This window comes from Heptranchias perlo, chromosome X, assembly GCF_035084215.1.
Source record: "Heptranchias perlo isolate sHepPer1 chromosome X, sHepPer1.hap1, whole genome shotgun sequence".
NCBI lineage: Eukaryota > Metazoa > Chordata > Chondrichthyes > Hexanchiformes > Hexanchidae > Heptranchias > Heptranchias perlo.
In genome coordinates this window covers 26,583,494-26,610,823 of record NC_090370.1, presented here as the reverse complement: position 1 = coordinate 26,610,823, position 27,330 = coordinate 26,583,494, and the positions used below count along the sequence as shown (strand labels likewise).

Genomic DNA, 27,330 nt, shown 5'->3' with positions numbered 1-27,330 from the left:
CAAACACAGCGATGTGACAATGACCAGATAATGTGTTATAGTGATGTTACTGGAGCGATAAATATTGAACAGGGTAGCAGGGAGAACTAATTACCATTAAAGGTGAAGACAAGGTGATTGTATCAGTTCGAGTTTGGACCTTTGTAATGTTTTTCTTTCCTTATTTTTATCTTCTTCAGATTCCAACTGATCAGAAAACTGACAACGGAACTCTCAATGAATTTTCGATCAATCTGTCACTCAAAATAAACAATGTTAGAAATAAATAAATAAACCGGATTGAGACGGTTCACTTCACTTCACTGAAACGTCTCATTCCAGTTAAACCGGCGCGGCGGAGTCACAGCAGCTCATCGCTGATCTGCACCTCAACTCCATTTAGCGAAATAGAAACTGGAAAATTCATGTTTCGAGACGAGTTTACTAATTTCCTGAAAAATGAATATCACTAAACCAGCAAAATATTCCCTGCCCTGATTAAACACACAGCAAGGGGATGTGTCGAACATATAGCAAGAAACCCGCGATTTTATTTTTACACGGATGGAATACCGTGCTCAATATTAACATTAACACTGAGCGCTTTACCCCGTGGTGCGGGACCCCTGAAAATCAGAAAATCATAATCACACCCAGCAGAATTGGGGATTGTTCGTATTTTACAGGACAGACTGAGGCCACTCGGCCCGTCGGGCTTGGATAGTAAATTCTGTTCACATTCTCCGCTCGGTGTTGTTCTCCGTGTACATTTTTAGTTTACCGATTTGTCTTTTGTTTCATTTCCCTTCACTCTGTTTTGCAGACTGAGTGTGAAAGCGATTCGCATTGGAGGCAAAACATTTTGATCAAAGATTTGAACATTGTTTATTCTGATTGTCGGTTTCTCGGAGACCCAGCGGGAGTTCAGTTGTCAGTTTCCGGATCAGTCGGAAACAGTGGAGCCAACTTGCTGCAAGAGAAAAACCAACAAATGAACAACATCAACAAAGCGAAAGGAAGAGAAAGAGACAAGCAGTGTATTAACCATCCCTGCCCAGCGTTTAAGATCATTTGGTGAAGCAGATAGTCATCGGCCGCGTGGCCTAATGGATAAGGCTTCTGATTTCGATATTTAGTTAAGTTGTTATCAGAAGATTGCAGGTTCGAGTCCTGTCGCGGTCGTTTTACTCGCTGGGTGAAAATTTGTCCGACGTGCGCCCCAACTGTTTTGCACCCGACCGTTTCGAACAGTCGGATGGAACAGAAATCCCTAAATTACTTTGCTTTGAGAAATTGACTCCACGTTTTCAATATTGTCGGTCTGGGTGCACGGGCAGGACATAGTGTCAAAGTGACTTTATATCTACTGTTTGGATTCAGAAATGGTCGGCGAATCCATTGTGCTCTTTCGGTATGGGTCCGAATCCCATCCGTGTCGTTATTGTATTGAACTTTTGTTACGGCCCTCCATAAGTTTTGTGCAATCAAAATGGGCTTGAAAGCTATTAATACCAATCCGACACCGGTGTTTTAAGTCTGTATCCCTGGATTGTTTCTATTTTGTTGAAATGGAGAGGGACAACTTGTCTTATCAACCATGATGTGGAGATGCCGGTGATGGACTGGAGTGGACGAATGTCAGGAATCTCACAACACCGGATTATAGTCCAACAGTTTTATTTTCAAATAAAACTGTTGGACTATAACCTGGTGTTGTAAGATTCCTTGCATCTGTCTTATCAAGTAAGACTTTCTAAAATTTAAATGCTCTGAAGCAACATTGCCGTTTGTGTGAGAATAGATACACCAGGTTGACGAGCGCTGATACACATTTCCTAATGTAAAACACACACACATTAAACTATTGTGCAGAATTTGTAGGAGGTCACCCACAGGAGGAGGTCAGGGCCTGCTGTATCACAGACATTACTCACCAACATTTTGTGGGAAGAGATGAGAAATGTAATCGGATAAGACCAGATAGTCTGGAGAGAGTGTGGGAATACAACAGGATGAATAGAGCCAGATATAAGATGTACTGACAGGGGATAAGGAAGAGAAGATCATGACTGATACCCATGGTTTCCCATGCAGAGACCGATGAACAAATGATAGATGTTATTGCGCAGACGGATTGAGGGAGAAGGCTCAACAAAGTGGGTTGGCAAATGTATCAATACCATAACGTTTGGAAATAATTATAGTCAGGTGGTCGCCGTGGCTCAGTGGTTAAAACACTTTTCTTATTAAACCGAGTATCATAGATTCAAATCCCAGCGGTACCTTTCGCAAAGTATTCCTCAGTAACATCTGGGGACTTGTGTCAAAAATTCAGGCAGAGTTGTCCCACAGACTGGTCAAGTAATAGCCTGACATAAACATGCTCACAGAATCATAGCTTTCAGCCAATGTCCCCGACTTGTCCATCACCATCCTTGGGGAGCTCCTAACCAACCAGCGATGGCAGTACAGTCATGGAGAGCGAGAAGGGAGTGGCCCTGGGAGTCCTCGACATTGACTCTGGACCCCATCAGCCCAAATACGGGCGAGGGGGAGAGAAAGACGGAATGGGAAAGAGAGAGAGCGAACGGGGAGGGGAGAGTCTGGACTGCCTGTGGGAGGCTCGCGTTGGGAGAGGGAAAAGTGTGTGTTTGACGGAATGAGCGGGTGGGAGATTATGAACCGTCTGTGTCTGAGGTAACCGGCGTAACGGTGGGTGGGGCAGAGAGCGCAGTGGGTGAGAAACTAGTGCGAGTGTGTTGAATGGGGGAATCAAGCCGCCCACTTGGCTGGGGAGGGTAAGGCGGATCAACCTTCTGATGGGGTCTTCATATGCAGGAACCTCAATCTGCATATGGAACAATATTAATGAGACCCTTCCAGATTAACAGAGTTGTTTTTCAAAGAATTCCAGATGGTCAGCTTGTTTTAACATCACTCGTCGATCCACGAGGCCCCTTCATCAAGGTTGTTTTCCAAGGTTAGCCAGTTTGTGTGACCGCGCTCGTCACGATCCCGGCCCACTCGCTGTCTTTGGGTTATTGTTCGGCTCCTTTGGGTCTTTGCGCCTCTTTGGTCACGTGGCTGCCTTGCCTCACACTGGGGGTGGGTGAGACGGGTCAGTCACCAATCAAAGTTTAAGAAAAAACGTCAATATTTCCCTCCTGCCAATATTCTCCCCTGGGTCCCCACTCAGAGAGCCAGGGGACAGCTCCCTCAGACGGCTGGGCGAATGCACCGTCCAGCGCTGAGCCCCAGAGATTAGGAAAATCCCAGGCTCGAGCTCGGGCCTGCTGCTGAGGTTCGACTTCTTGCCTTTGACCTCGGCTGGACTTGGGCTCATTGGACTCGGGCTTGGTAGGGGGCGGGGGTTTGCAGGGACAACATGTGAGGAGGAGAGTGTGCCTGGCAGCTCTTTAAACTGAGGAGTGGGTGACGAGGAAATTGACTAGAATGGTGCCAGAGATGAGGGATTCCAGTTACGGGGAAAGACTGAAAAAGCTGGGGTTGTTCCCCCGAGAGCAGTGAAGGTTAATTACATGGAATCACTTTGAGAGTACAGAACAGGGACAGGCCATTCGGCCCATCAAGGCCATGCCGGTGTTTAAGCTCCACACGAGCCTCCTCCCTCCCTAATTCATCTCACCCTATTCTTCTATTCCTTTCTCCCTCATGTCTTTATCTGCTGTTCGCCCCAACCACTCCCTGTGGGAGTGAGTTCCACATTCTCACTACTCTCTGGGTGAAGAAGTTTCTCCTGAATTCCCTTCCTGTCTTAAATGTCTTTATATCTTCTTCGATCTCTCCTTCCAATGTCCTGCCCACCTTGCTGGTCTCTGTGATCAATAGAAACATCGAAAATAGCAGCAAGAGTAGGCCATTCGGCCCTTCGGGCCTGCTCCACCATTCAAAATGATCATGGCTGATCATCTAACTCAGTACCCTGTGCCCGCTTTTTCCCCATATCCCTTGATCCCTTACGCATTGAGAAATATATCCATCTCCTTCTTGAATACATCTAATGACTTGGCCTCAACTGCCTTCTGTGCAGGAGAAATCCACAGGTTCACCACCCTCTGAGTGGAGAAATTTCTCCTCGTCTCGGTTCTAAATGGCATACCCCGTATCCTGAGACTGTGACCCCTGGTTCTGGACTCCCCAGCCATCGGGAACATCCTCCCTGCATCCAGTCTGTCTGGTCCTGTTAGAATTTTATATGTTTCGATGAGATCACCTCTTATTCTTCTAAACTTTAGTGAATATAGGCCGACTCGACCCAATCTCTCCTCATACGTCAGTCCTGCCATCCCAGGAATCAGTCTGGTGAACCTTCGTTGCACTCCCTCCGTGGCAAGGACATCCTTCCTCAGATAAGGAGACTAAAACTGCACACAATACTCCAGATGTGGTCTCACCAAGGCCCTGTATAACTGCAGTAAGACATCCCTGCTCCTGTACTCATATCCTTTTGCAATGAAGGCTGACATACCTTTCGCCTTCCGAACGGCTTGCTGCACCTGAATGCTCGCTTTCAGCGACTGGTGTACAAGGGCACCCAGGTCTCGTTGCACCTCCCCTATTCCCAATCCATCACCATTCAGGTAATAATCTGCTTTTCTGTATTTACAACCAAAGTGGATAACCTCACAAATACTGCGGCAAAGTAATTATTGAATATTCCCGCCATTTTGCTGTCATTACCTGTGAGTTTATCCTGTGTTTCCCTCAGTGGCCCGATCCCTATCCTGGTTTTTCTTCTGTAATTTATGTGTCTGTGGAATCATTAACTATTTTTATACTGCTTGATAATTTAATTTAATCTCGTCGTTCCTCTTTGCTTTCCGAATTTTTTTTTGACGTCGTTCCCAATCTTCTCACATTCCCTTTTCCCATCCTCTCCTTTATTGTCTATGTACTCAGCGTAATCCTTTTTCTTTAGTTTTAATTTTATTCATTATTCGCGGGTGACTCACCTCCTGACTCCCCAAAGCCTATCCACCATCTACAAGGCACAAGTCAGGAGTGTGATGGAATACTCTCCACTTGCCTGGATGAGTGCAGCTCCAACAACACTCAAAAAGCTCGACACGGTGAAGGTTCCCATCTCTCGCTCTCTCTTCTCCCCTGAAGGTGCTGACGCTGGCTGGGTTCAGTTCTGCACTCACTGGTTCGCCGACTTCTCCTCCCCTGAAGGTGCTGGCTCTGACTGGGTTCAGTTCGACACTCACTGGTTCCCCTCTCTCTCCTCCCCTGAAAGTCCTGAATCTGACTGGGTTCAGTTCTGCACTCATTGTTTCGCTTCCCTCTCCCCCCCCCCCCCACCACGATGGTCAAGGCTCTGACTCGGTTCAGTTCCACACTCAGTGGTTCCCCTCCCTCTCCTCTCCTGAAGAGGCTGACACTGGCCGGGTATATATGCTCTCCCCCTCATTTCGACATTACGTCCCTCCCGATTGCTGCCGGTAAGCTGTCCATCTGTGATATCTCCCACTTTTGGCGACGGACTCTCTCTGACCAGTCACCATGTCTCCGTCATTTAAAGACGGTCCCAAATCTGTCACTATTCTCCTTCATTTGCAGATTCTCCCAGACCCGTCACCATTTTTCCTTCAATTACAGACACTCACCGACCAGTAACTATTTCTCCTTCAGTTACAGACACTCCCTGACCCGTCACCATTTCTCCTTCATTTAAAGACTCTCCTTGACCCGTCACCATTTCTCCTTCATTTGAAGATTCACCCTGACCTGTCACTATTTCTCCATCATTTACAGACACTCCCTGACCCGTCACCATTTCACCTTCATTGAAAGACACTACCTGACCCGTCAACATTTTTCCTTCATTTACAGACACTCCCAAACCAGTTGCCTCCTCTCTCCGCATCTCCCTCCAGATGTCCGTTCACTTGTGAACAAGGCCCTTGCCATCCACAACCTTATTGCGGGTGGCTGCATCTGGAAACATCGGGACAGGAGCAGGCCACTCCGCCCCACGAGACTGTTCCGTCATTCAATTAGACCATGGCTGATCTGTATCTTAACTCCATCAGCCTGGCTTGGTATCATAGCCCTTAATACCCTGGACAAACAAAAATCTATCAATCTCAATTTTCAAATTTTTAATTGACCCCCAGCCTCAACAGCATTTTGGAGTGAGGAGAGTTCCAGATTTCCACTACCCTTTGTGTGAAGAATTCCTTCTGACATCACCCCTCAACGGCCCAGCTCTAATTTTAAGGTGATTCCACCTTGTTCCAGACTCTCCCAACACAGAAAATAGTTTCTCTGTATCTACCCTATCAAATCCTTTAATAATCTGAAACACCTCAATTCGATCACCCCTTAATCTTGTATATTCAAGTGAATACAAGCTTAGTCTATGCATCGATCCTCATAATTTACTGTAAATCACCCGTCCCACACTCTCCTTCCTTTTTCCTGTTGAGCTGTAAATCCCCCGTCCAATACTCTCCCTCCTTGCTCCTATTAATCTGTAAATCCCCCGTCCCACACTTTCCCTCCTTGCTCCTATTAATCTGTAAATCCCCCGTCCCACACTCTCCCTCCTTGTTCCTATTAAGCTGTAAATCCCCCGTCCCACACTCTCCCTCCTTGTTCCTATTAAGCTGTAAATCCCCCACACACACTTTCCCTCCTTGACACGTCCTCGCTGTTTGAAATCCAAATTCATTGCAGGCTCTAATTTTCTCCCTTTCTCTCCTGAAGGTGCAGCGTGATGGTGGGGTTCGGCCCCAGTCACTGTCTGCCCTCCAGTATTCGGCCAAGTGGTAATTCTGCACTTGTGAGCCGAAACAGCGACCTGCCGGTATTTCGACCATCGGTAGCCGCCGTCTCTGGCTGATTCTCTCCGGCAAAGCTGAGGCCAACGGTGGCAGATCTACAATAACTGCATTCACACTGAGCGGAGTCTCAGCAACACCGAGTGCGGCTCAGGGCCCGAATCAGAGCCGGGGGACCCGGCGGACGGGCGCGCGGGGGACCCGGGCATGTATTAAACCGATCACCCAGCGCCTCACAAGTCCAACCCGCCGCTTCCCGATTTCTTCTCCCGTTTCCACCGAGTCCGACTCGAGACAAGAGACAGGGCAGAGACGCTCCCAGAACGCGGGGCGGACCTGGGGAGCTTGCGCTGTCTGAGCGGAAATGCAGCGCCTTGGAGAGATAGAGGGGTTTCTGGGGCGCGGGGGATTGTGGGGCCGGCGGCCGCCATTAGTCGCCGGGCGTCGTTCAGTGTTTTATTGCCCGCGTCGCGCACAGAACCGTTTCTCGAAATGCAGACTGAGGAGTTCAGAGCCGGTTAGCTGAACAGACACTGACCGTACAATGTCGAACAGCGTTTTTAAAACTATTTTTCTCGTGACCCAGTGAAAGAAAAACACTTCCCCCAGGGACCCAAAACAATAATATCTTCTGACTGGAGTTTTCATCAAATCCCAATGGAGGACAATCCATGCTCGCTCTTCACTTCACTTCACTTCACTTCAAGTAATAGCTAAAATTAGACATCGACGTTACTTGAAAAACATTTTAAATACAGTATTAATAAAGTAAAAAAAATATCAGGTTGAGTTTCACTTTCTTAATGTGAAGGGTTGGACTGTCGCTTGTTCATGATCTCGTTCCAATCTGGATCACACGATGAAAGCTCTACACGCATATCAGGTGCGCTGTTGAGTCGGTTTCTTTCTCTTGTTTTTAACCTTGTCAAAGTCGAAAATCCAAGTTCGCTCATGTCGGTTGTTGTGAAGGGCAGCAAAAACAGAACACTAACCTTACTTAACAGAGAATATTCTTTGAAAATACTGATCCAAAATGATGACAAACTGAATGACTTGTGGCGTGTTTTCAGTGTGCGATCACAGGTGAGTCGCACCAGCTCGTTTTCTTGCTCAGGCATCAAGTTTAGCTTCATGATTGATTCAGGGTTTTCGAAAACAAAATTACCTTTTATTCAACACTTTGCCTTCAAATTTTCAAACCTCTCTGCAGGGAAGTAGCGACTAAAAATTTCAGACAGAGCATCGAGATGGAACTGTATGACACATTTCACTTCATTCCCTTTTTCTTCATTGATGCTGTTCTCCTCAGTGTGTTGTAACAATGTTGGGAACATGGAATAGCTCGGGCGATTACTTTTCACTCCGGCTTGCCACAGTTCTAATGATTTTTGAAAGTTTGTATCTGTTCACAATGTCGAAACAAATCATTGCCTCTTCCTTGTAACTTCAAATTCAGATCGTTTAAAATTGAGAACCTGTCAGCCAGCTATGACAACTTCATTAACCAACTGTCATCGTAAAACAAATTTGTCATGTTAGACTGTTTCTCTACCAGAAAAATGTGAATCTCTTTCCTGCGGTCTGACACCCTTGTAAGCACCCTGCCCCGTGACAGCCATCGTACTTCAGTGTGAAACAGTAAATGAATGAGCTCAGCTCCCATTTCTCAGCATCACGCTTCAAAAAAGTTTTTACTTCAGTGAGCTTCCTTCAATGAAATTAACAATTTTCATGACTTCCTTCATGATTGCCATAAGATCAGGGAGAATACACTTGGACGTCAAGGCTTCGTGGTGAATGAAACAGTGATTCCAAACATCATGATCAGCTGCCTCAGATATTCTTCTCATAATTCCACGATTTCTACCTGTCATATTTGCTGCTCCATCACTTGGAATTCCTTTGCAATTAGCCCAGTCCAATTTGTATTTTCCATCTACGCAGTCATGCAGTGCTTCGAATATTTGTGCTCCTGTTGCATTTGTTGGTAAAGTTAGACAACACAGCCAACCTTCTATAAAGTCATCTTGCCCGACACATCTCACAGAAACTAACAGTGTTACACAATTTGAAATATCAGCACTCTCGTCAAGTTGGATCGCAAAATCCCCGGCTGACTGTAACCGAGTAATAATCTTGGCTTCTGAATCCTCAGCAATAGAACATATTCGCCGAGACATTGTGCTGTCACTGAGAGGAACGCTTCTCAATTTTTCAGCAGGCTTCTCGTCGAAGATTTCCGCACCATATCCAGAGATGCTGAAATTCTTCCAGCATCTCTGAATAAGTTTTTCGGCAACTGTAAGGGCCATTTTCTCTTTTGCCACACTGTATGCGACCAAATATGACACCAGTTGTGCCTAATCATTCAGAGCAGTTGACCGATTAAGAACTTGTGCTGATAACTTTAATCCCCGTTGCTTCCTTTCAAAATATTCAAGCGGGTGATCAACGAGTTCCCCATGTTTTGTTTCAAAATGTCTTTTTCATTTTGACGGTTTTAAACTCTCGTTTACAAGCACCTCGCTACAAATAACACAATGGGGCTTTGGATCATGGTTTGAGTTTGCACAATTGATGAAACCACATTTCAAAAAAGCCTCACTATACTGCCTCGTCCACGATTTGTTTTTCTTCTCAGTGGACGGTTCAGGCCTGGTCGACATGGCAGAAGTTTGTCCGTCATTTCTCGAACTTCCTGTTGCAGACGAAGCACTCACACATGTTGGTTTTATTGTCGGATGGAGATGGGTTTGAGAACTGTGTTTTTGAACTATTTTTCTTATTGTAAAATGATCAATTTTTGGGAATTAAGGTTTGGTGATTAAGCCGCCCCTGACTCCTTTCCCCGTGATACTGGGCCGAGACCAGCACCACTCACCGTGGCTTTGGTGGCGAGGAAGGGCGCGTCCTGGGTGATGCTGAGAAACACTAAACGGAACAGAATGACTATTCCACTGGAACAAGGACATCGCTCCACAGAATGAAATGACTGCCTGTCATCCGCCCAACGGAAATTACCGAATAAAAACGTGAATGTAAACTTCAGTCCAACATTCAACCAATCAATGTCACGCAATCACAAGTTCTGACGACAAAACTGCCTGTGACATTTCATCTCTTTATGAAATAATTGTTTGTCCTTTTCTTATTTAATGTCCAGTTATGGTTCTTTTGATTTTCTTGGGTTTGTATTGTGACCGGACCCATTGAATGACAGTGAGCTGATATTGCCAATCGGGCTCAGCATTCTCTGGCGAGCAGTAACCTGCCCTATAAGCTCCGCTGATAACCTGATATCTGACGAATCTCCTTTCCTGTTCCATTACTATTTTGCTTTTCTTTTTAGGGTTCAAACGAGGGGGCACAAAGTTAAACACAAAACAATTTGGCAACATGCAGGTCTCCCTATCAATGCAAGAGCACGCAGAAGGAATCCCAATGGACCAAACCCCTTCACATTCACTGCCACTGGAAAAAAAATCCAAACAGACCAAACCCTTTCCTATTCCCTCTCATTGCATAGAATCAGAAAGAGAAAAACCCCTTCACAGTCCAAGCCATTATAGAGAGTGCGGTGCCCAGAACTGAACACAGTTCTCGAAATGAGGTCTAACCAGAGCTCTGTATAACAGTGACATAACTTCCACTCCTTTTAATTCCAGTTCCCTTGAGATAAAGATCAAAATTTAATCTCCATTTCACCTTATATTTTTTGTGAATTCTTTACTTGGACCCCGAAATCTCTCTCCTCCCCCACAGTTCCTTGCTTCTTGTCATTTAGAAAATACTCGGATCTATTTTTTAAGGTCCCAAGTGGATGACCTCACATTTCCCCACGTTGAACTCCATCTGCCACTGTCTTGCCCACTCACTGAATCTATCAATGTCCCTTTGCAACTTTCTGCTCCCATCTATAATGCTTACTGTGCCACCTAACTTAGTTTCGTCAGCACACTGGGTTATAAGGGTCTCTACATAAGAACAGAACAAATAGGAGCAGGAGTAGGCCCTACGGCCCCTCGAGCCTGTTCCGCCATTCAATCAGATCATGGCTGATCTTCAACCTCAACTCCACTTTCCCGCCCGATCCCCATATCCCTTGATTCCCCTAAAATCCAAAACTCGATCGCTCTCAGACTTGAATATACTCAACGACTGAGCGTCCAAATTCCTCTGGGTGAGAGAATTCCGAAGATTCACAACCCTTTGAGTGAAGAAATTTTTCCTCATGTCGGTCCTAAATGGCCGACCCCTTATCTTGAGACTATGACCTCTAGTTCTTGACTCTCCAGCCAGGGGAATCAGCCTCTCAGCATCGACACTGTCAAGCCGTCGAAGAATTTTATACATTGCAATGTGATCACCTCTCTTTCTTCTAAACTCCAGCGAATGTCGGCCAATTTTACACACTATCTCCTCACAGTAAAATTGCAGCAAGTCCTCCTTAATCTTACATTCCAACACCCTTGCAATAAATACGAATATTTTATTTGCCTTCCTCACTCTCATTAGACCCTTGGTAACTCACTATTTCCAGTATGTTTTTCCTCTATTCCTTCTGTTGGGAAAAGTAACCATTGTTGACAACATTTCACTCCAATTATACCCGTTTATGTTTGGGGAACAAAATCCAGCTGAACTGCAAACTTGGAGTTTCTGAACGTTGAATTGCGATGGCCGGGGATCGAACCCAGATCAATCACTTGGAAGGCAGCTATACTCACCACTATACCACCATTGCTGAAAAAAATCATCAATAATATGGTTCCCAACCATCAGATCCTGAACATCCACTGCAGGCTGTTGCATTTTGATCTTCATTTGAATTGGTTTCTGACGGATCCTTTCTCGCTCTATTCCAGTTCCCGTTTCCGCCCAGTAGATGATGCCAAGCCCCAATCAATGGAAATTACAAAACAGCCAGTAATTCTTCACCTAAAATCGGACTGAAGAGATAGTCGATACCTGCAATACTTGACCAGCTGGAAATACACATTGCTGCAACTCACATCAGCCATTGTGAAAAATTAAGTAATTTCTTTAAATCATTCTGGAGACCTGACTACGAACTGGGCACAAGTGGCAGCTTAATATTCAAGTCTATAAGATCTGTAGAAAGGACCGAGAAGTAGGGAAAGGAGGAGGAACAGCAATATTGCTAATGGAAAATATTACAACAGTTGAAAGATAGAATATCAGTGAGCGTGAGGGGGCAGTGTAAACACTCCGAGAGAGACGGATCAAAAGTGGCCCCACTGCACAACTCCAGAAGGTATAAGAAGGGCGAGTTGGGGAGGATTTCTTCATTCTTTGTGAAAGTGTTTGTGAGATTGTGGAAATGTCTGAAAGAGGAAAATCCGGTGGAAAAACTCGGGCCAAGGCCAAGTCTCGCTCATCCTGGGCAGGACTGCAGTTCCATGTGGGCCGTGTTCACAGGTCCTGTGAAAGGGGAACAATGCTGAATGTGAAGGTGCCGGAGCTCCGGTCTATCTGGCTGCTGTGCTCGAGCACCTGACGGCTGAAATCCTCGAGCTGGTTGGTGATGCGGCCCGCGACAACAAGATGACGCGCATCATCCCCAGACACCTGCAACTGGCCGTCCGCAACGACGAGGAGCTCAACAAGCTGCTGTGAGATGTGACCATCGCTCAGGATGGGATGCTGCCTAATATCCAGGCCTGTTTCTGTGCCGTAATTTCGATGTAACTCGATGTAAAGGCTCTTTTCAGAGCCACCCACTGTATCTGTGAAAGGGCTGGTTACTGTCTGAAGGGAGACGCTGATATCATGCTACCAGTGTTGCTTTGAGCTGCTTTTTTCTCGTTGTGGACGAGATGAGGTATTAATGGGACTGGAGTCGGGGCACCGACCACATTCCGGTACTTTAAACGGTAACTTATGGACCCCAGTCCACACATCACCAGATTTCTTGTATTTATTTAAACGACTTCTCATGCTGGGCTCGTAAACCACCAACAGAACTGCTCGACTAAACTTTCCACATCTGTGGGATTCAGCGCTTCGCTCCGTTTCTGTTCTATTTTGTTGGATTATTCAAATAACTCATCAAACTCACTGGGGAATCACTGAAATGTAACTCTGTACAGAAACAAATGACAGTGAACGGCCTGGTGCCCAGGAGATCAGAAATATTATTGGCCTTTCGCATTCTTGACGAGTGAACCGTGTTTCGAGTCCACCGACCCGCGTTGGTTCCACATGGGAATCAAACAGAGAGGGCGGGAGGGGAGGAGACAGAGTGACGGACAGAGCAGAGAGCGGCCTCTGATCTTCCAGCTCCACCTCCAGCTTTCTCCACCCGCCAATTTCAAACCGTTTATTGATAATAGAACCGAAACACAGCGGTCCGCACAAACCCTTGCAGACTCGGGCTTCATATTCAAGGATTCCCAGGAACCCGGAGCTTTCAAATAAGCCCCGTTACAATTAACAGACAGTAATATTCCTGCCTAAATACAGTCCCTTCGATAACAAGTCAAACCGTCTCCTTCCATTTCAGTCCCACACCCGATTCTATCTCCCCACACATCCCCTCCCAGACGGGTTCAGCATTTCACAAACACCTTATTCCAGCTGATTTGGAGAATCTCATATGTTGGGGTTTGAGTTATGACGCGGAGTTTCTCCGCCAGTGTTACCGTCTCACAGAGACTCTCGCCCTGAATCTGTGAAAAGAAAATGACCATGAACTGGGAGTGGAGCCGAACACATCCCCAGTTACAGTGAGGCTCGGACACCCCATTCTCTCTGTTTTATATCAGACAGTATCCGACCTTCGTGTCCAGCATTCGAGAGAGAGACACTGTCAGTCTTACACTTCCTATCAGTGTGTTCATATCACCCTCAATAACTGTATCCAACCTTCAAATACAGCAGCAGAGAGTGAGAGAGAAAGGGAGACAGATACGGTGACAGAGCGAGCGGAGAGGCACAGTGCCACAGTATCAGTTCCAGACTGACCTGTAAAGTTGCGTTTTTTTCCAGAATATCCTGTTGGAGAAACAGAAGATGCATTCTTATCTCTCATGGATAGAACAGAGACGGATACACTGTTAATCCCACACTCAAGGACAGTACAGAGAGTGACAAAAACAATGTGGGCCGAATTTAACCCCCTTTTGCCTGTTGTACTATATTCGGTTTTGCAGATCAGGTCCGTTCGTTATTACTCTCAGTGACCGAGAGTTTCACTCTGATTATATTAATCTGGGACTGTTGCTGTGTGATATTAATCCTACACGGTCCCAGCAAATACACCGACTCCCGCTTTCCTCCAATGTTTCTCCAGGATTTGTTTGAGAAATCTTCCCTCCAGTTTCGGGTTCACGCGTTACTTCATCAGTAAAGGGACCAAGATTAAACAGAACCCATTGGCTCATTTCACAGCCGTCCACGTTATCTCTGATTGCCCCTTTACCATAAAAAGATACCGAGAGAAACAGCAGGGATGGAAACATCTCGTTCAATGGTTGGAGATTGTAAAGTCAGTCTATATTCCAGCGTTAGGCACTGGTGGAATCCCATCTGTTTCCCATTCTGGTGCCTGTTCCTGCACTGCCTGTGGACCCCATTCCCTCTGACCTTTCCCCCACTTCCTTTGCTCAGACTCTGAAAAATTCCAATTGGGGAAAGTTTCCATCGATTTTGGTATTGCGAATTAAACCAGATATCTGCGCATGCGTAATTCAGCGCCGCCCCCAGCGCTGCTTGCTGGTGAGCAGAAGAGCGCATGCGCGCTCCCTTCCCCCAGCTCGGCCTGTGGGCGCCATTCCCTCAGTGAGCGGAAGAAGATGGTTTAAAACAGCCGGGAATGGAGAGATCACGGCCCCCGGGGGAAGGGAGTAAAAAGCAGCCTCGTTACAGCAGCTCATCGCTTCGGGACCGTGTCCGCAGATGGGCTCAGAGATCGGCATTGAGTCCGGGGGAAGGTCAGGGGGAGTCCGGGGGCTGTTTGTAAGAGGCGGAGTGGATCAGGAACTGGTCCCGGAACATGGAGTGAGCGGGGGAAGGGAGAGGGCATTCTCCGGCTGTGTGTGTACAGGGTGTGTCCAGGGTGAGGGAGACAGAATGGGAAGAGCAGGTTGTTTCAAATCATTGCTGATTTCTCTCCCCAAACCAGTGGTGAATTGTTCCTGGTTTAGTTCCAGTCTCACCCTGTTTATTGTTATTGGACAGTGAACAGTGGAAACAGAGCCGGACAGTAAGGATATGGGGAGTTAAACAAAGAGCATCTATTGCAGGCACCAGGTGACAAGTGTGAACACATTTTAAACAGCGGCTGTTATGTTTCGGTTGAACGGTTAGTCCCATCGTAGAGGGTATTAGAAACCTGACCTGTACAAAGGTCCCTGCCCCATCGGGTAGTGCCATTCATGGATCAGTGCAGGGGTTGTGTTGTGTCTGTATGTCACCAAATTGTTGTCAAACAGCCCAACACACCTGGTGTGCAGAAGCTGAGAGCTGCAGTACTGCAGTGGAGTACTGACACTGACACTGTTTGTATGTTTGTATCGCTGGTTTTCATTTGTGGTCATTACAATGATTATTAATGGAGAGATTCAATTGATCACTTTTGTATTTTCGACTTCACCTGTTCTTGAGTTACAAGAGATACTTTTTCTTCCTACAGTCAAATCCTTGAAGGACCCAGAATCAGTGTGATGTTTACTCCACCCGAGCCACAAGGAGCAGTCAGTGCAGCCAGCTCCTTCTCACACACAGTAAGTACATTATCACTCACAGAGCACAGAGACACAGCCAGGTCATCAGTCCCACAGTCTCAGACAGCGGAAGTAGTCAGTCGCACACTGACCACAATCCAACACTCAAACAGAGCAGGAGAGACAGATGTAATTTCACAACGACTCAGTACTGCTGACCGGCAGATAAATAATTCCCAGTCCAAAATCACACCCAGTATGAGATTGAAAGGTACTGTGTCAATCTCTCTTTATTTTAGCCTTAGCTACAAATTAAATACCAGATAGAACTGACACATGGCACTGATTGATCGCTACAGAATGAATCAGAATAGTGTGCTCCATGATTCAAATTAAATACCAGCCCACAACTCTCACACATTATGAGTTTAAAGATGCAGTATTCATGCTACTATTGTGCACTGAGATACAAATTAGATACCAGTTCAGATGTTACCCATTTTTGACTCACATATATGTCCAAAAACTTCATAGTGTCAGAATGAAATGTACAGTTTCAATTCATTCACTGCAGACTGAGGTACACATTAGATACCAGTCCAAAATTCTCATACAGTATAAGACTGAAAGAGAGAGTATCAAACCCATTAGTGCAGACTGAGCAACACATCACATACCAGTCCATAAATCTCAGTGTCAGGTTGAAAGATACAGTATCAATTCCATAAGTGCAGATTGAGCTCCACATTATATACCAGTCCAAAATTCGCATAAAGTATCGTACTGGAAGATACAGTATCAATCCCATTAGTGTAGACTGAGGTGTACATTGGATACCAGTCCAAAAGTCACATTCAGTGTCAAATTGAAAGATACAGTATCAATTCCATTAGTGTAGACTGAACTACACCTTACAAACCAGTCTAAATATATTACACAGTATCAGACTGAAAGGTACAGTATGATTTCCATTAGTACAGACTGAGCTACACATTTTATATCGTCCAAAAATCTGATATATTATCATACTGAAACACACAGTATGAATCCTTTTAGTGTTGACTGAGCTACACATAACAAAGCAGTCCAAAAATCCCTCGCTGTGTCTGTCTGAAAGTTAGAGTGTCAATTCCATTGGTACAGACAGAACCACACATCACATACCAGTCCAAAAATCTCATACAGTGTCAGCCTGATACATACAGTGTCAATTCCATTAGTACAGACTGAGCGACACCGAACGCACCAATCCAAAAATCTCATACAGTGTCAGACTGAAAGATACAGTATCAATTCCATTAGTACAGACTGAGCGACACCGAACGCACCAATCCAAAAATCTCATATAGTGTCAGACTGAAAGATACAGTATCAATTCCATTAGTACAGACTGAGCGACACCGAACACACCAATCCAAAAATCTCATGCAGTGTCAGACTGAAAGATACAATATCAATTCCATTAGCCCAGACTGAGCTACACAATAAATACCAGTCCAATAATTTCACAGTAAAAGGTTGAAGTGAACATTATCTTCACAGAGATTAAGATTAAATCACACAACAAAACTCACACATTTTTTTGATTAAAACAAAATCCAAAATCGTATACATATTTACACATGAATGCTGGACAAAAGATTTGCATTAATTTGTGAATTAAAGACACAGTTTCAAGCACCATACTGCAACCTGAAATAAGAATACAGAACGAATCCAGACTTGCACTTTGCCCAGAGACTGAGTGACAGAATGAATCCCACACTGAGATAAAATACCAGAGATCGAGAGACACCGAATGAATCCCACACTCACAGATAGCACCAGAGATTGACAGATACCGAATGAATCCCACACTCACACACATTCCCAGAGATTGACAGAAACAGAATGAATCCCACACTCACAAATAGCAGCAGAGATTGACAGATACCGAATGAATATCACACTCACACACAGTACCAGAGACTGACAGATACAGAATGAATCCCACACTCACACACAGTACCAGAGACTAACAGATACAGAATGAATCCCACACTCACAGACTGTACTGGAGACTGACGGATACAGAATGAATATCACACTCACATACAGTATCAGAGACTTGTAAACAATTTTACAACACCAAGTTATGGACTGGGGTTGACAATTGTAAACAATTTTACAACACTTGGTGTTGTAAAATTGTTTACAATTGTCAACCCCAGTCCATCACCGGCATCTCCACATCATGAGTATCAGAGACTGACAGACAGAGAATTAATCTCAAACACTTATACAATCTGACACCTACTGGCCATAAGTGAGAACTGTAACAGAGTGGAATAAATTCACATTATCTGTCGTTGTCACAGATTCAGGACAATGTGCAATGTGAGGAAATAGTTTCTCTCTGTAACTTCTACTCTCGTATTTTTTCATATTTTGTCAGTGAAAAATTGGACAATTGATTCATAATAAAGTTTTTGTTTTGCTCATTCGAAAGTTGCCCCATTGTATTTCACTCTGCATTGCGCAATATTTCTGTCTGATTTCTCAGGACACGATTTATATTAATCCAAATAAACCAAACTGAAACACAAATAAAAACTGAGCGCAAATCTGGAAATTTGAATGGCGACCGTCAAAAGTGAAAGGGATAAAATATAGAAAAAATGAAAACCGAAAATGCTGGAAAGACTCAGCAGGTCCGGCAGCATCTGTCGAGAAGGGAAGCTCGGGTTAACGGTTCAGGACTATAACCCTTCTCTCGATCAGAAAGGTTAATCCGACACAAATTTCAATAAGGAACGGGAATCAGCAGAGGGAAAGCCTTCAGAAAATCAATTAATTTCACTGAATCCGAGCAATTGAGTCCCGCATCCACCGTACAGATCAGGGCAAGTAATAATACAAAGAACAGAGTTAAATTCAACTTTATGGGGGAAATAAATGAATTTTAGAAGTATTTTTACATGAATTAAACCCGTTTGTGTTTTGGCAACACTATCCCTCTGAACATCATCAAATTCAGTTCCAGTCTTGGTGTTTCTGAATTCAGCGTGCTGGGATTCAAACCTGTTGGCATTAACTGCTTGGAAGGCAGCTATACTCACCATTACAGCGCCTTATTTCACCAGGAGGGAGAAGTCGAGTGTTTCTGTGGAGTTTCGGACTGAATTGCTCCCTTTGGGTTTCTGGCACTTTAATCATAGACAATAAATAGTTCCCAAACATCAGCCCCTGAACAGACACAACAAGCTGGTGGAATTTCTCATTCATAGATATTAAATAAGAGGATGGCAAAAGCGAATAGGAAGAGGTTCGGAAGAAGTCACCAAAACAATTAGGGAAGCAAACAGGAACCAGGAAATCAAATTATCAAGGAATATAAAAAGAAATAGTAAATTGTTCCACTGACACAAAAATATCAAAAGGAAAATCATAATATCTTGAGTGCCACGAAGGGATGCACAAGATAAACTCACAGATAACGTCAGCTAAATGGCAGAAATATTGAATTGTTACTTTGCCTCAGTATTTACCAGGGAGATTAACAGGGTGAATATATTAGAGGAAGAGGTCAATAAAGATATCAAGGCATTTAAGTTAGAAAGGGTGGTTAAACTCCTGGTCCAGATCGATTGCATCTGTGCATATTAAATGAAGCAAGGGAAGAGATAGCAGAGGCACTGTTACATATATAGGAAAAAATCATCACAAAAAGGAATAGTGCCAGAGGACTGGATGACAGCTAATGTGATTCTTATATTTTAAATCAGGTGATAGAACAAGTCCAGGGAACTATAGACCAGTTCACTTAAGGTCGGTGGTAGGATTGATCATGGAATCCTTCACTCAATGAAGCAACAGAAAAACATCGAGAAACCGAAAATATAATAAAACAGTTTGACAGAAGGTTGACAGTTTAATTTACAGTTCAACAGAACTTATTTGCTTTTCTATTCTATTCCGCGAGAAATAAACCCCAGTGCTGTGTTCGATTTTATGTCCTTATCATCCTGTGCTGCTACTTTTAATGATTTGTCAATCTGTACCCCGAAATCCCTTTGCTCTTTTACCCCATTTAGACTCTTATTTTCCAAGCAGTATGTGGCCTCCTTATTCCCCCAAGCAAAATGCACCACCTCACACCTTTCAATATGGAAATTCAATGGCCATTTACACCTCCTTTCGGCAAGCTTATTAATTCTTCTTGAATTTTGTCGCATTCTTCCTCAGTATAGGCTGTGCCCCCTAAATTAATTACAAGAATTTAACACAGCATTACAACTAATGTTTGGTCCAACAAAATGTACTTGCAGCTCGTCTCCATTCCCAGTTTTTCTAAATCCCACTCGTGCAATATAATGTGAAGAATTAGTTTCTGTTCTGTCCCTCTCTCATCTGCAAACTTCACTGTCCCGGGGTTTGGGGACATCTACTGGCCGGAAGCAGAACTGCAACAGTTCGGAACAAATTGCTGAAACCGGACAATGTGCAGTGTGAGCGTGTTTGTGATTGGTGGCAGTTATTAAATCTGATTGGATGTCTGAAGAAACCAATCAGAGAGTTACAGTTAATAATTATTATGACCTCACTCCCAATGACCCAATCACAATCATTACCTTCCCCCATCCCTCATTACCATAGGGCTGTGGGGCTGCCGATTTAATCCGAGCTCGGAGCGGATTTGGGTCATTTCTGGGTCTGAAATTGAGTTTGAAAATGCCTGAGGACAAGAAAGCAGCTCCCAAGAAGGGCGCCAAGAAAACCTTGAATAAAGCACCAGCCAAAGGCGGCAAGAAGCGGAGAAAGTCGAGGAAGGAGAGTTACTCCATCTACATCTACAAAGTGATGAGGCAGGTTCACCCCGACACCGGCATCTCGTCCAAGGCCATGAGCATCATGAACTCCTTTGTGACCGATATTTTCGAGCGCATCGCAGGTGAGGCTTCCCGCCTGGCCCATTACAACAAGCGGGCGACTATCAGCTCCCGGGAGATCCAGACCGCCGTGCGCCTGCTGCTGCCTGGGGAACTGGCCAAGCACGCCGTGTCAGAAGGGACAAAGGCGGTGACCAAATACACCAGCTCTAAGTAAAACTCGACAATGAAGTGAAAAAAAACGGCTCTTTTAAGAGCCACCCACAACCTCTCTGAAAGAGCTGCATTTTCTCTATATTTACTTCGGATCATTTTATTGCAGCAATATTATTATTCCAATCGAAAAGTGACTCGAACTGGCCCCAAGAATGAACACGAGTTTATGATCCGCTCCTTCCCATTTGCTTTGTTCTTAAAGCATCACTATTCTGGCCTCTCATCCCCTTTATGGCCCCCGCATCAATTCCGTTCTATGAATGCAGTTTCTGAAATGTTTATGGACTGACGTGAAAATCCCCAGATTAACAGTAACCCCACCCCTTGCAGTAACAGCGGAATCGGGGCAGAATGAGAGCTCCGTCCTGGTCCCTCTTTTCACAGAAGCTCTCCCGGCTCTGAGAAGGGAACAATGCATAAAGTGTCACTTTTATAAAGACTAAATTCAAATGTGTCCTTTCACGGAATGCTGTGAATGGGGCTTTAGTCCCGTCCGGTGCAGTTTGAAAGCGATGGTCGAATGAGCCATAATTTGAAGCAGATTTTAAAACAGAGGAAGCGATTAGTGACGGGGAGCGCTGAATAAGACAAGATAAAAAGAACGGGTTTAAAATCTTGTGCTCAGGGCGACATTGATCGAAATCCGATCCTTCACTGCACTGAAATTGGCGGGCTTTTTGAAATTCATAAAATTCCTGGTCTGATCGTTGAGGCCGGTAAATCCCGCCCTCTTCTAATTTCCAGCTATCTGATTGGTTAACGAAATTGGCAAATGAGGTGTAATAAGGTACAATCAATCAGATGCTCTCTCAGACCATAAGAAGGGTAAAGACAGAAGTCATTCCTCATTCTTTGTGAGATTGTGGAAATGTCTTGAAGAGGAAAAACCGGCGGTAAAGCTCGGGCCAAGGCCAAGTCTCGCTCATCCCGGGCCGGACTGCAGTTCCCTGTGGGCCGTGTTCACAGGCACCTGCGAAAGGGGAACTACGCTGAACGTGTGGGTGCCGGAGCCCCGGTCCATCTGGCCGCTGTGCTCGAGTATCTGACGGCTGAAATCCTCGAGCTGGCCGGCAACGCGGCCCGGGACACCAAGAAAACCCGCATCATCCCCAGACACCTGCAACTCGCCATCCGCAACGACGAGGAGCTCAACAAGCTCCTGGGAGGGGTGACCATCGCTCAGGGCGGGGTGCTGCCTAATATCCAGGCCGTGCTTTTGCCGAAGAAAACCAGCCATGTGAGCACCAAGAGCAAGTAAAGCGGCCAAGATTTAATCTGATAACCCAAAGGCTCTTTTCAGAGCCACCCACTGTATCTATGAAAGGGCTGGTTACTGACTGAAGAGAGTCAGGGATCAATTTAATAAGGACTTGATTCCGATTTTGGAACGAACAATAACTTGTCGATAACAAATGATCCAGATCGGTCTGTTGAAGTACTCGCTTCCGGACAGCAGATGTCGCCAACCTCCAATAGATTGATATTTGCAGTTTGTGTGGTGAATGAGACAAAATATCAAAATTGTCATTAAACTGGGCGGGTGGGACACAGAAATACCAGGGACGTTTGATCATCGGCATCAAGAGGCATTCTGTTGTGTTCCACCCAATATCATTTACAGTCTCATCCTCCGACAACACTTGCTCGATCTGTATTATTTTACCCAGATTTGTGCAACATAAGCTGACTGATGTGTTGAATATTGTGTCAGCGATTGCTGAATCAAGAATGTGAGTGAAATTTGCCCGTGTTATTGGATGTGATTGAGGGATTGATTCTGTCCCTGTATCAGTTACGAGTGTTAGTGAATGTAACACTGATGTTTTACACTGCTTCTGATTCTAGCGCTGATAGAGAGCAAGACACACTGCCTTTCGATCTATTAGTGCGAGTTACATTGAAACAGCCTCTGCCACTATATCTGCAGGGGGACAACAGACTGAAACGTTATTTAATCCGAGTCTGATTCCTTACATCCAGCATGGGTTTTAGATCCCGTCCGATTGCACCTCTCCTTTCTGCAGCTGTTTGCCAGAACTTTCTCTGTCCGAATGAGGCACTGGTGGTGATGAGAGTCAGTCTGGTGGAATTCACCTCCCTCCAGTCCTGCGTGTGTGTGAAAATGAAACTGTCTCCGTTTCAAATTCCTCATGTTGGTCAGTCTGGAATTGGCACTCCTCTCTGGTGCTGAATCTTCGTCCAAAATGAACAGCTGCTGTTTCTGCCACAAAACGTGGATCGGCGCATGTTCCCATCTCTCCACTTTTATGATGGGCCAACAGATTGTCAGGCCTTCCCGTCTGACATCCGCTCACTCCCCTTTATGCATTTCCCGTTTAATCAAATTTCTGTGAACTACACGGCCCTGCGATTTCAACCCCAGAGATCACAGCTCTTTCCTTTGCTGATTTGGTGGCTCTGAAAAGAGCCTTTGTTGCACTTGGTGCTGAAGGCGGGTCGGGTTTAAGCGCGCTCCCCGCGGATGCGGCGGGCCAGCTGGATGTCTTTGGGCATGATGGTGACTCGCTTGGCGTGGATAGCGCACAGGTTGGTGTCCTCAAACAGCCCCACCAGGTAAGCCTCGCTGGCCTCCTGCAGGGCCATGACGGCCGAGCTCTGGAAGCGCAGGTCTGTCTTGAAGTCCTGAGCGATCTCTCGCACCAGGCGCTGGAAGGGCAGTTTGCGGATGAGCAGCTCGGTGGATTTCTGGTAGCGGCGGATCTCCCTCAGAGCCACAGTGCCGGGTCTGTAGCGATGAGGCTTCTTCACTCCGCCTGTGGCTGGAGCGCTCTTCCGGGCCGCTTTGGTCGCCAACTGTTTGCGAGGAGCTTTCCCGCCGGTCGATTTACGCGCTGTCTGTTTGGTCCTGGCCATTTTCTGAACAGATCTCAACACAACCTGAGACACAGAAACTGTTAATGGCGAGCCGGATCTGGGGCTGCATTTTAAAGTGTCTGTGAGGAACCGCCCCGAGACTGTGATTGGCTGTATTCCGACCTCCAGTCAGGGAGGGACCGCCCCTGGCCTGTGATTGGCAGATTTGAACCGAGCTCTGACAGTCAGAACGAAACGGCGGGAGGTCTTGGGCCCCAATTGGCTGAGCTGAAATTAATCATCAATTTCAAAAAGCCCGCCAATTTCAGAGCATCAAATAACAGTTTGAAGAAAATCTCATTTCGCTCCAACAATTTAAGAATCTCTCTCTTTATAATCTCCATTATTTCCTGCTCGTCAGCACAAATCTCAGGCTGATTCACATTCCGGTTCATTCTCTGACCTGTCTGTGAACGGGCGGGAATAAAGTCCCGGTCATTGCTTTCCGTGGGAAGCGGGACAAAGTCCAGCTTCGATTTCAAAAATCCCGCCAGTTCCGGCCCGGTGAACGGCTCCTCAAACAGAAACTTCACATCGAACTGATATTTGAATGAGGGCAAGAAATAAACACCGAGCAGAGAGGACACAGCGGGAGAGGGAGTGAGGAGGGATTTTACTCTGAGTGAAGAATGTAATGTCTGTGGAAAGACTCTGCATCCCCGCCTGTTCATTTATACCGTGAAACCGGGAATTCCGCACCTTCTCTCGCGATGGCCGTGAACCCCGGCCGTTTTTCTGATCTCCCTGTAACGAGTGCTGGAGAAATCTCCCCATATTAATAGAATATCGGAAACTACTTCCCCACCCCGAGATCGTCCCACTCCCCCTTCCCAGGTCACTGCTCTCTCTGTGAGGCGGTGGGTGGCTCTTAGAAGAGCCTTTGTTTTGTGTTTGGTTGGAAAGGGTCGAGTCGTTCAGCCGCCGAATCCATAGAGGGTGCGGCCCTGCCGTTTCAGAGCGTACACCACATCCATGGCCGTGACCGTCTTGCGCTTGGCGTGTTCAGTGTAAGTGACCGCGTCCCTGATCACATTCTCCAAGAAAACCTTCAGTACCCCACGGGTTTCCTCGTAGATCAGACCCGAGATCCGCTTGACACCGCCACGGCGAGCCAGGCGGCGGATGGCTGGTTTGGTGATACCCTGGATGTTATCACGAAGAACTTTTCGGTGCCGCTTGGCGCCACCTTTGCCCAGTCCTTTGCCTCCTTTACCTCTGCCAGACATGATAATTCTTCAATGAAATCAACAATGAACTTCTGCTGTTTCCCTTTTTTATGCAGCTTGCCCCGACCTGACTGAAACATGCACAGAGTGAAAGTGGGAGGGGAGGAGACAGAGTGAGATATTAAACAGGGAGGGGAGGAGACAGACTGAGATATTAAACAGGGAGGGGAGGAGACAGAGTGAGATATTAAACAGGGAGGGGAGGAGACAGAGTGAGATATTAAACAGGGAGGGGAGGAGACAGAGTGAGATATTAAACAGGGAGGGGCGGAGAGAGTCAGAGTGATGGACAGGGCGGAGAGCGGTCTCTGATCTTCCAGCTCCACCTCCAGCTTTCTCCACCCGCCAATTTCAAACCGTTCATCGATAATAGAACCGAAACACAGCGCTCCGCACAAACCCTTACAGACTCGGGCTTCCTATTCAAGGATTTACAGAAACCCGGAGCTTTTAAATAAGCCCCGTTACAATTAACAGTCAGTAATATTCCTGCCTAAATACAGTCCCTTCTATAACTAGTCAACCCGCCGGCTTCCATTTCAGTCCCAGACCCGATTCTATCTCCCACACATTCCCTCCCAGACGGATTCAGCAGTTCACAAACACATTATTCCAGCTGATTTGGAGAATCTCATGTGTTGGGGTTTGAATTGTGATAGCGGCGGATCTCCGCCAGTTTTCCCCTGTCACGGACCCTGGCCCTGAATCTGTGAGAAAAAGAATGAACTGGGACTGGAGGTGAACACGCCCCCAGTTACAGTGAGGCCCGGCCCGGGTATCCCATTCTCTCTATTTTATATCAGACAGTGGGAGTGGGGCGGGGGTAGGGAATGTCAGCGAGTCACCAGGACCCTGGGTTTATTGTAAATGAGTTCAATCTGAAATCTGAGCCCGGCCCCCGGACAGGAATCATCTGATTCCGGGATCAGCTCTTTTCTGAGAGACGTGGGTGGCTCTGAGAAGAGCCGTTGGGTTCAGATGGTCACTTCTTCTTTTTGCCGTTGGGTTCAGATGGTCACTACTTCTTTTTGCCTGCTGCTTTCTTCGGTTTGGGCTTGGCGCTCGGTTTTTGTACCTTCTTCGCCTTCGCCTTTACTGGCTTGGGGGTCTTGGACTTCTTCACAGCCGCTTTCTTCTTAATTGGTGATTTCGCCGCCTTCTTTGTGGTCGATTTCTTGACAGCTGTTTTCTTGACCGCTGGTTTCTTTGCCGTTAATTTCCTGGCCGCTGGTTTCTTGGCCGCTGGTTTCTTTCCGGGAGATTTCTTGGTTCCTTGTTTCTTCACCTTCTTTCCCAATTTTTCCTGGGCTTCCTTCTTAGCGACTCTGAAGGAGCCCGAGGCGCCCGTGCCCTTGATCTGCACCAGGGAGCCTTTTTCCACATTTCTCTTGATTCTTAATTTGATCTGGGTCCGGTGCTTCTCCACATCCAGGCCTTTGGTAGCCAGAACCTTCTTTATCGCGGCCAGGGATATCCCCTTGCGATCCTTGCAATCCGCCACAATCTTGAGGATCTGTTCGCCCAATTTGGGACCGGCTGTCTTGGGTCGGTGAACCGCCTTCTTCTTCTTCGGAGCATTGGTTTGAGCGGCGGCGGGAGGTGCGGTTTCGGCGGCTGCAGTATCTGTCATGTCCGGGACTCTGAAGAAAATCTCTCTGACAGTCAGAGCTGGGTCAGAAATGAAACGAGAGGCGGCGGCACAGAGCAACTTAAAGGCCCAGAGCGGACGGGGCGGAGACACCCTGCTGTCAGCTCCCGGCACCTCCAGCCTCTCTGTGTTTCTCTCTCCTCTTAAACTACCCGATTCTAATTATAATCGGGCACTCCAGAGTCCCAGACTAGCCCCTTCCCATCTCCAACACCGGAATGTTTGCTGTCGAAAAACTTTCACCGGAATTAAAAGCACCAGTTTCGATTTAAACCCGTTTCATTGCTGCACTGATCGCGCTCTCTCACCCGATCGCTGACATGATTTCTGTTTTTCGGCTGAAATCTTGAATTGAACTAAAACCGGACCTTAAATTTTCACTTCGGGTCTCGGCAGGGGAGGAGGGCGATCCTTTGACAGGGATTTTTTTCAAATTTTACTCAAAAGGGACTCGGACATCCGGCGATGAGACCGGCCACACAAACACAGTGACATTAATCTGACCCGCCCGCCCATTTCACACACTCTCTCTGACACAATGTTCACATCTGTACATTCACAGGACAAACTGTTCTCCAGATTGACAATTCCCGGGACAGACTTTCCTCCCCGCTCGGCCTGTGCTGCGGATTCTCGGGGGTTGGTTGTAGTTTCCCAGCTCAGTAACTGTTAAACACTCTGAGGCCGGCGCTCCTCACAGTCTCCGGTCTCCAGATTCAGGGACAGGAGCCAATCACAGCTCTGGCTGTGATAATCCAGATCTGCTTTTACATTATTGTATTGTTCGCACACAGAAATATGTTTGGTTAAGTTGAAAATTCAAATTATCCGCTCTGGGCTCCTCCAGTCTCTCTGTGTTTCCTTCTCCTGCTAAACTGACTGACAGGCAATAGTAACTGGCGTCCGATCCATCCCATTCTCCACACCCAGAGACGGCTGGTTACTGAATAAATTCAACACTCACAGACAGTCCGGAGTCAGACTGTTACAGGCTGTTTCTCGCCACCTTTACTTTTCGGCGGATAAATGCAC

The 27,330-nt window shown here is 46.2% G+C and overlaps 2 protein-coding genes, 1 non-coding gene and 1 pseudogene across 3 annotated transcripts; 1 reads left to right on the top strand and 3 right to left on the bottom strand.

Moving 5' to 3' along the window:
* Nucleotides 1-1,071: 1,071 nt before the first annotated feature.
* trnar-ucg (transfer RNA arginine (anticodon UCG)) lies at nucleotides 1,072-1,161 on the top strand. The gene is given in 2 exon segments: nucleotides 1,072-1,108; nucleotides 1,126-1,161. It is a non-coding gene; the product is annotated as a tRNA-Arg (tRNA).
* A 6,421-nt stretch (nucleotides 1,162-7,582) lies between these two features.
* Nucleotides 7,583-9,448, bottom strand: LOC137306994 (protein FAM200A-like; annotated as a pseudogene).
* A 14,834-nt stretch (nucleotides 9,449-24,282) lies between these two features.
* On the bottom strand, nucleotides 24,283-24,650 carry LOC137307136 (histone H4). Its single transcript, XM_067976460.1, has one exon. The coding sequence runs from the start codon at nucleotides 24,648-24,650 to the stop codon at nucleotides 24,339-24,341; it is 312 nt and encodes a 103-aa protein (XP_067832561.1). The 3' UTR covers nucleotides 24,283-24,338.
* A 1,018-nt stretch (nucleotides 24,651-25,668) lies between these two features.
* Nucleotides 25,669-26,280, bottom strand: LOC137306993 (histone H1-like). The gene is made up of 2 exons (XM_067976350.1): nucleotides 26,101-26,280; nucleotides 25,669-26,007 (listed from the first exon to the last, which is right to left on the bottom strand). Exons 1-2 carry the CDS (start codon nucleotides 26,278-26,280, stop codon nucleotides 25,669-25,671), a joined length of 519 nt encoding a protein of 172 aa, XP_067832451.1.
* Nucleotides 26,281-27,330: the final 1,050 nt, after the last annotated feature.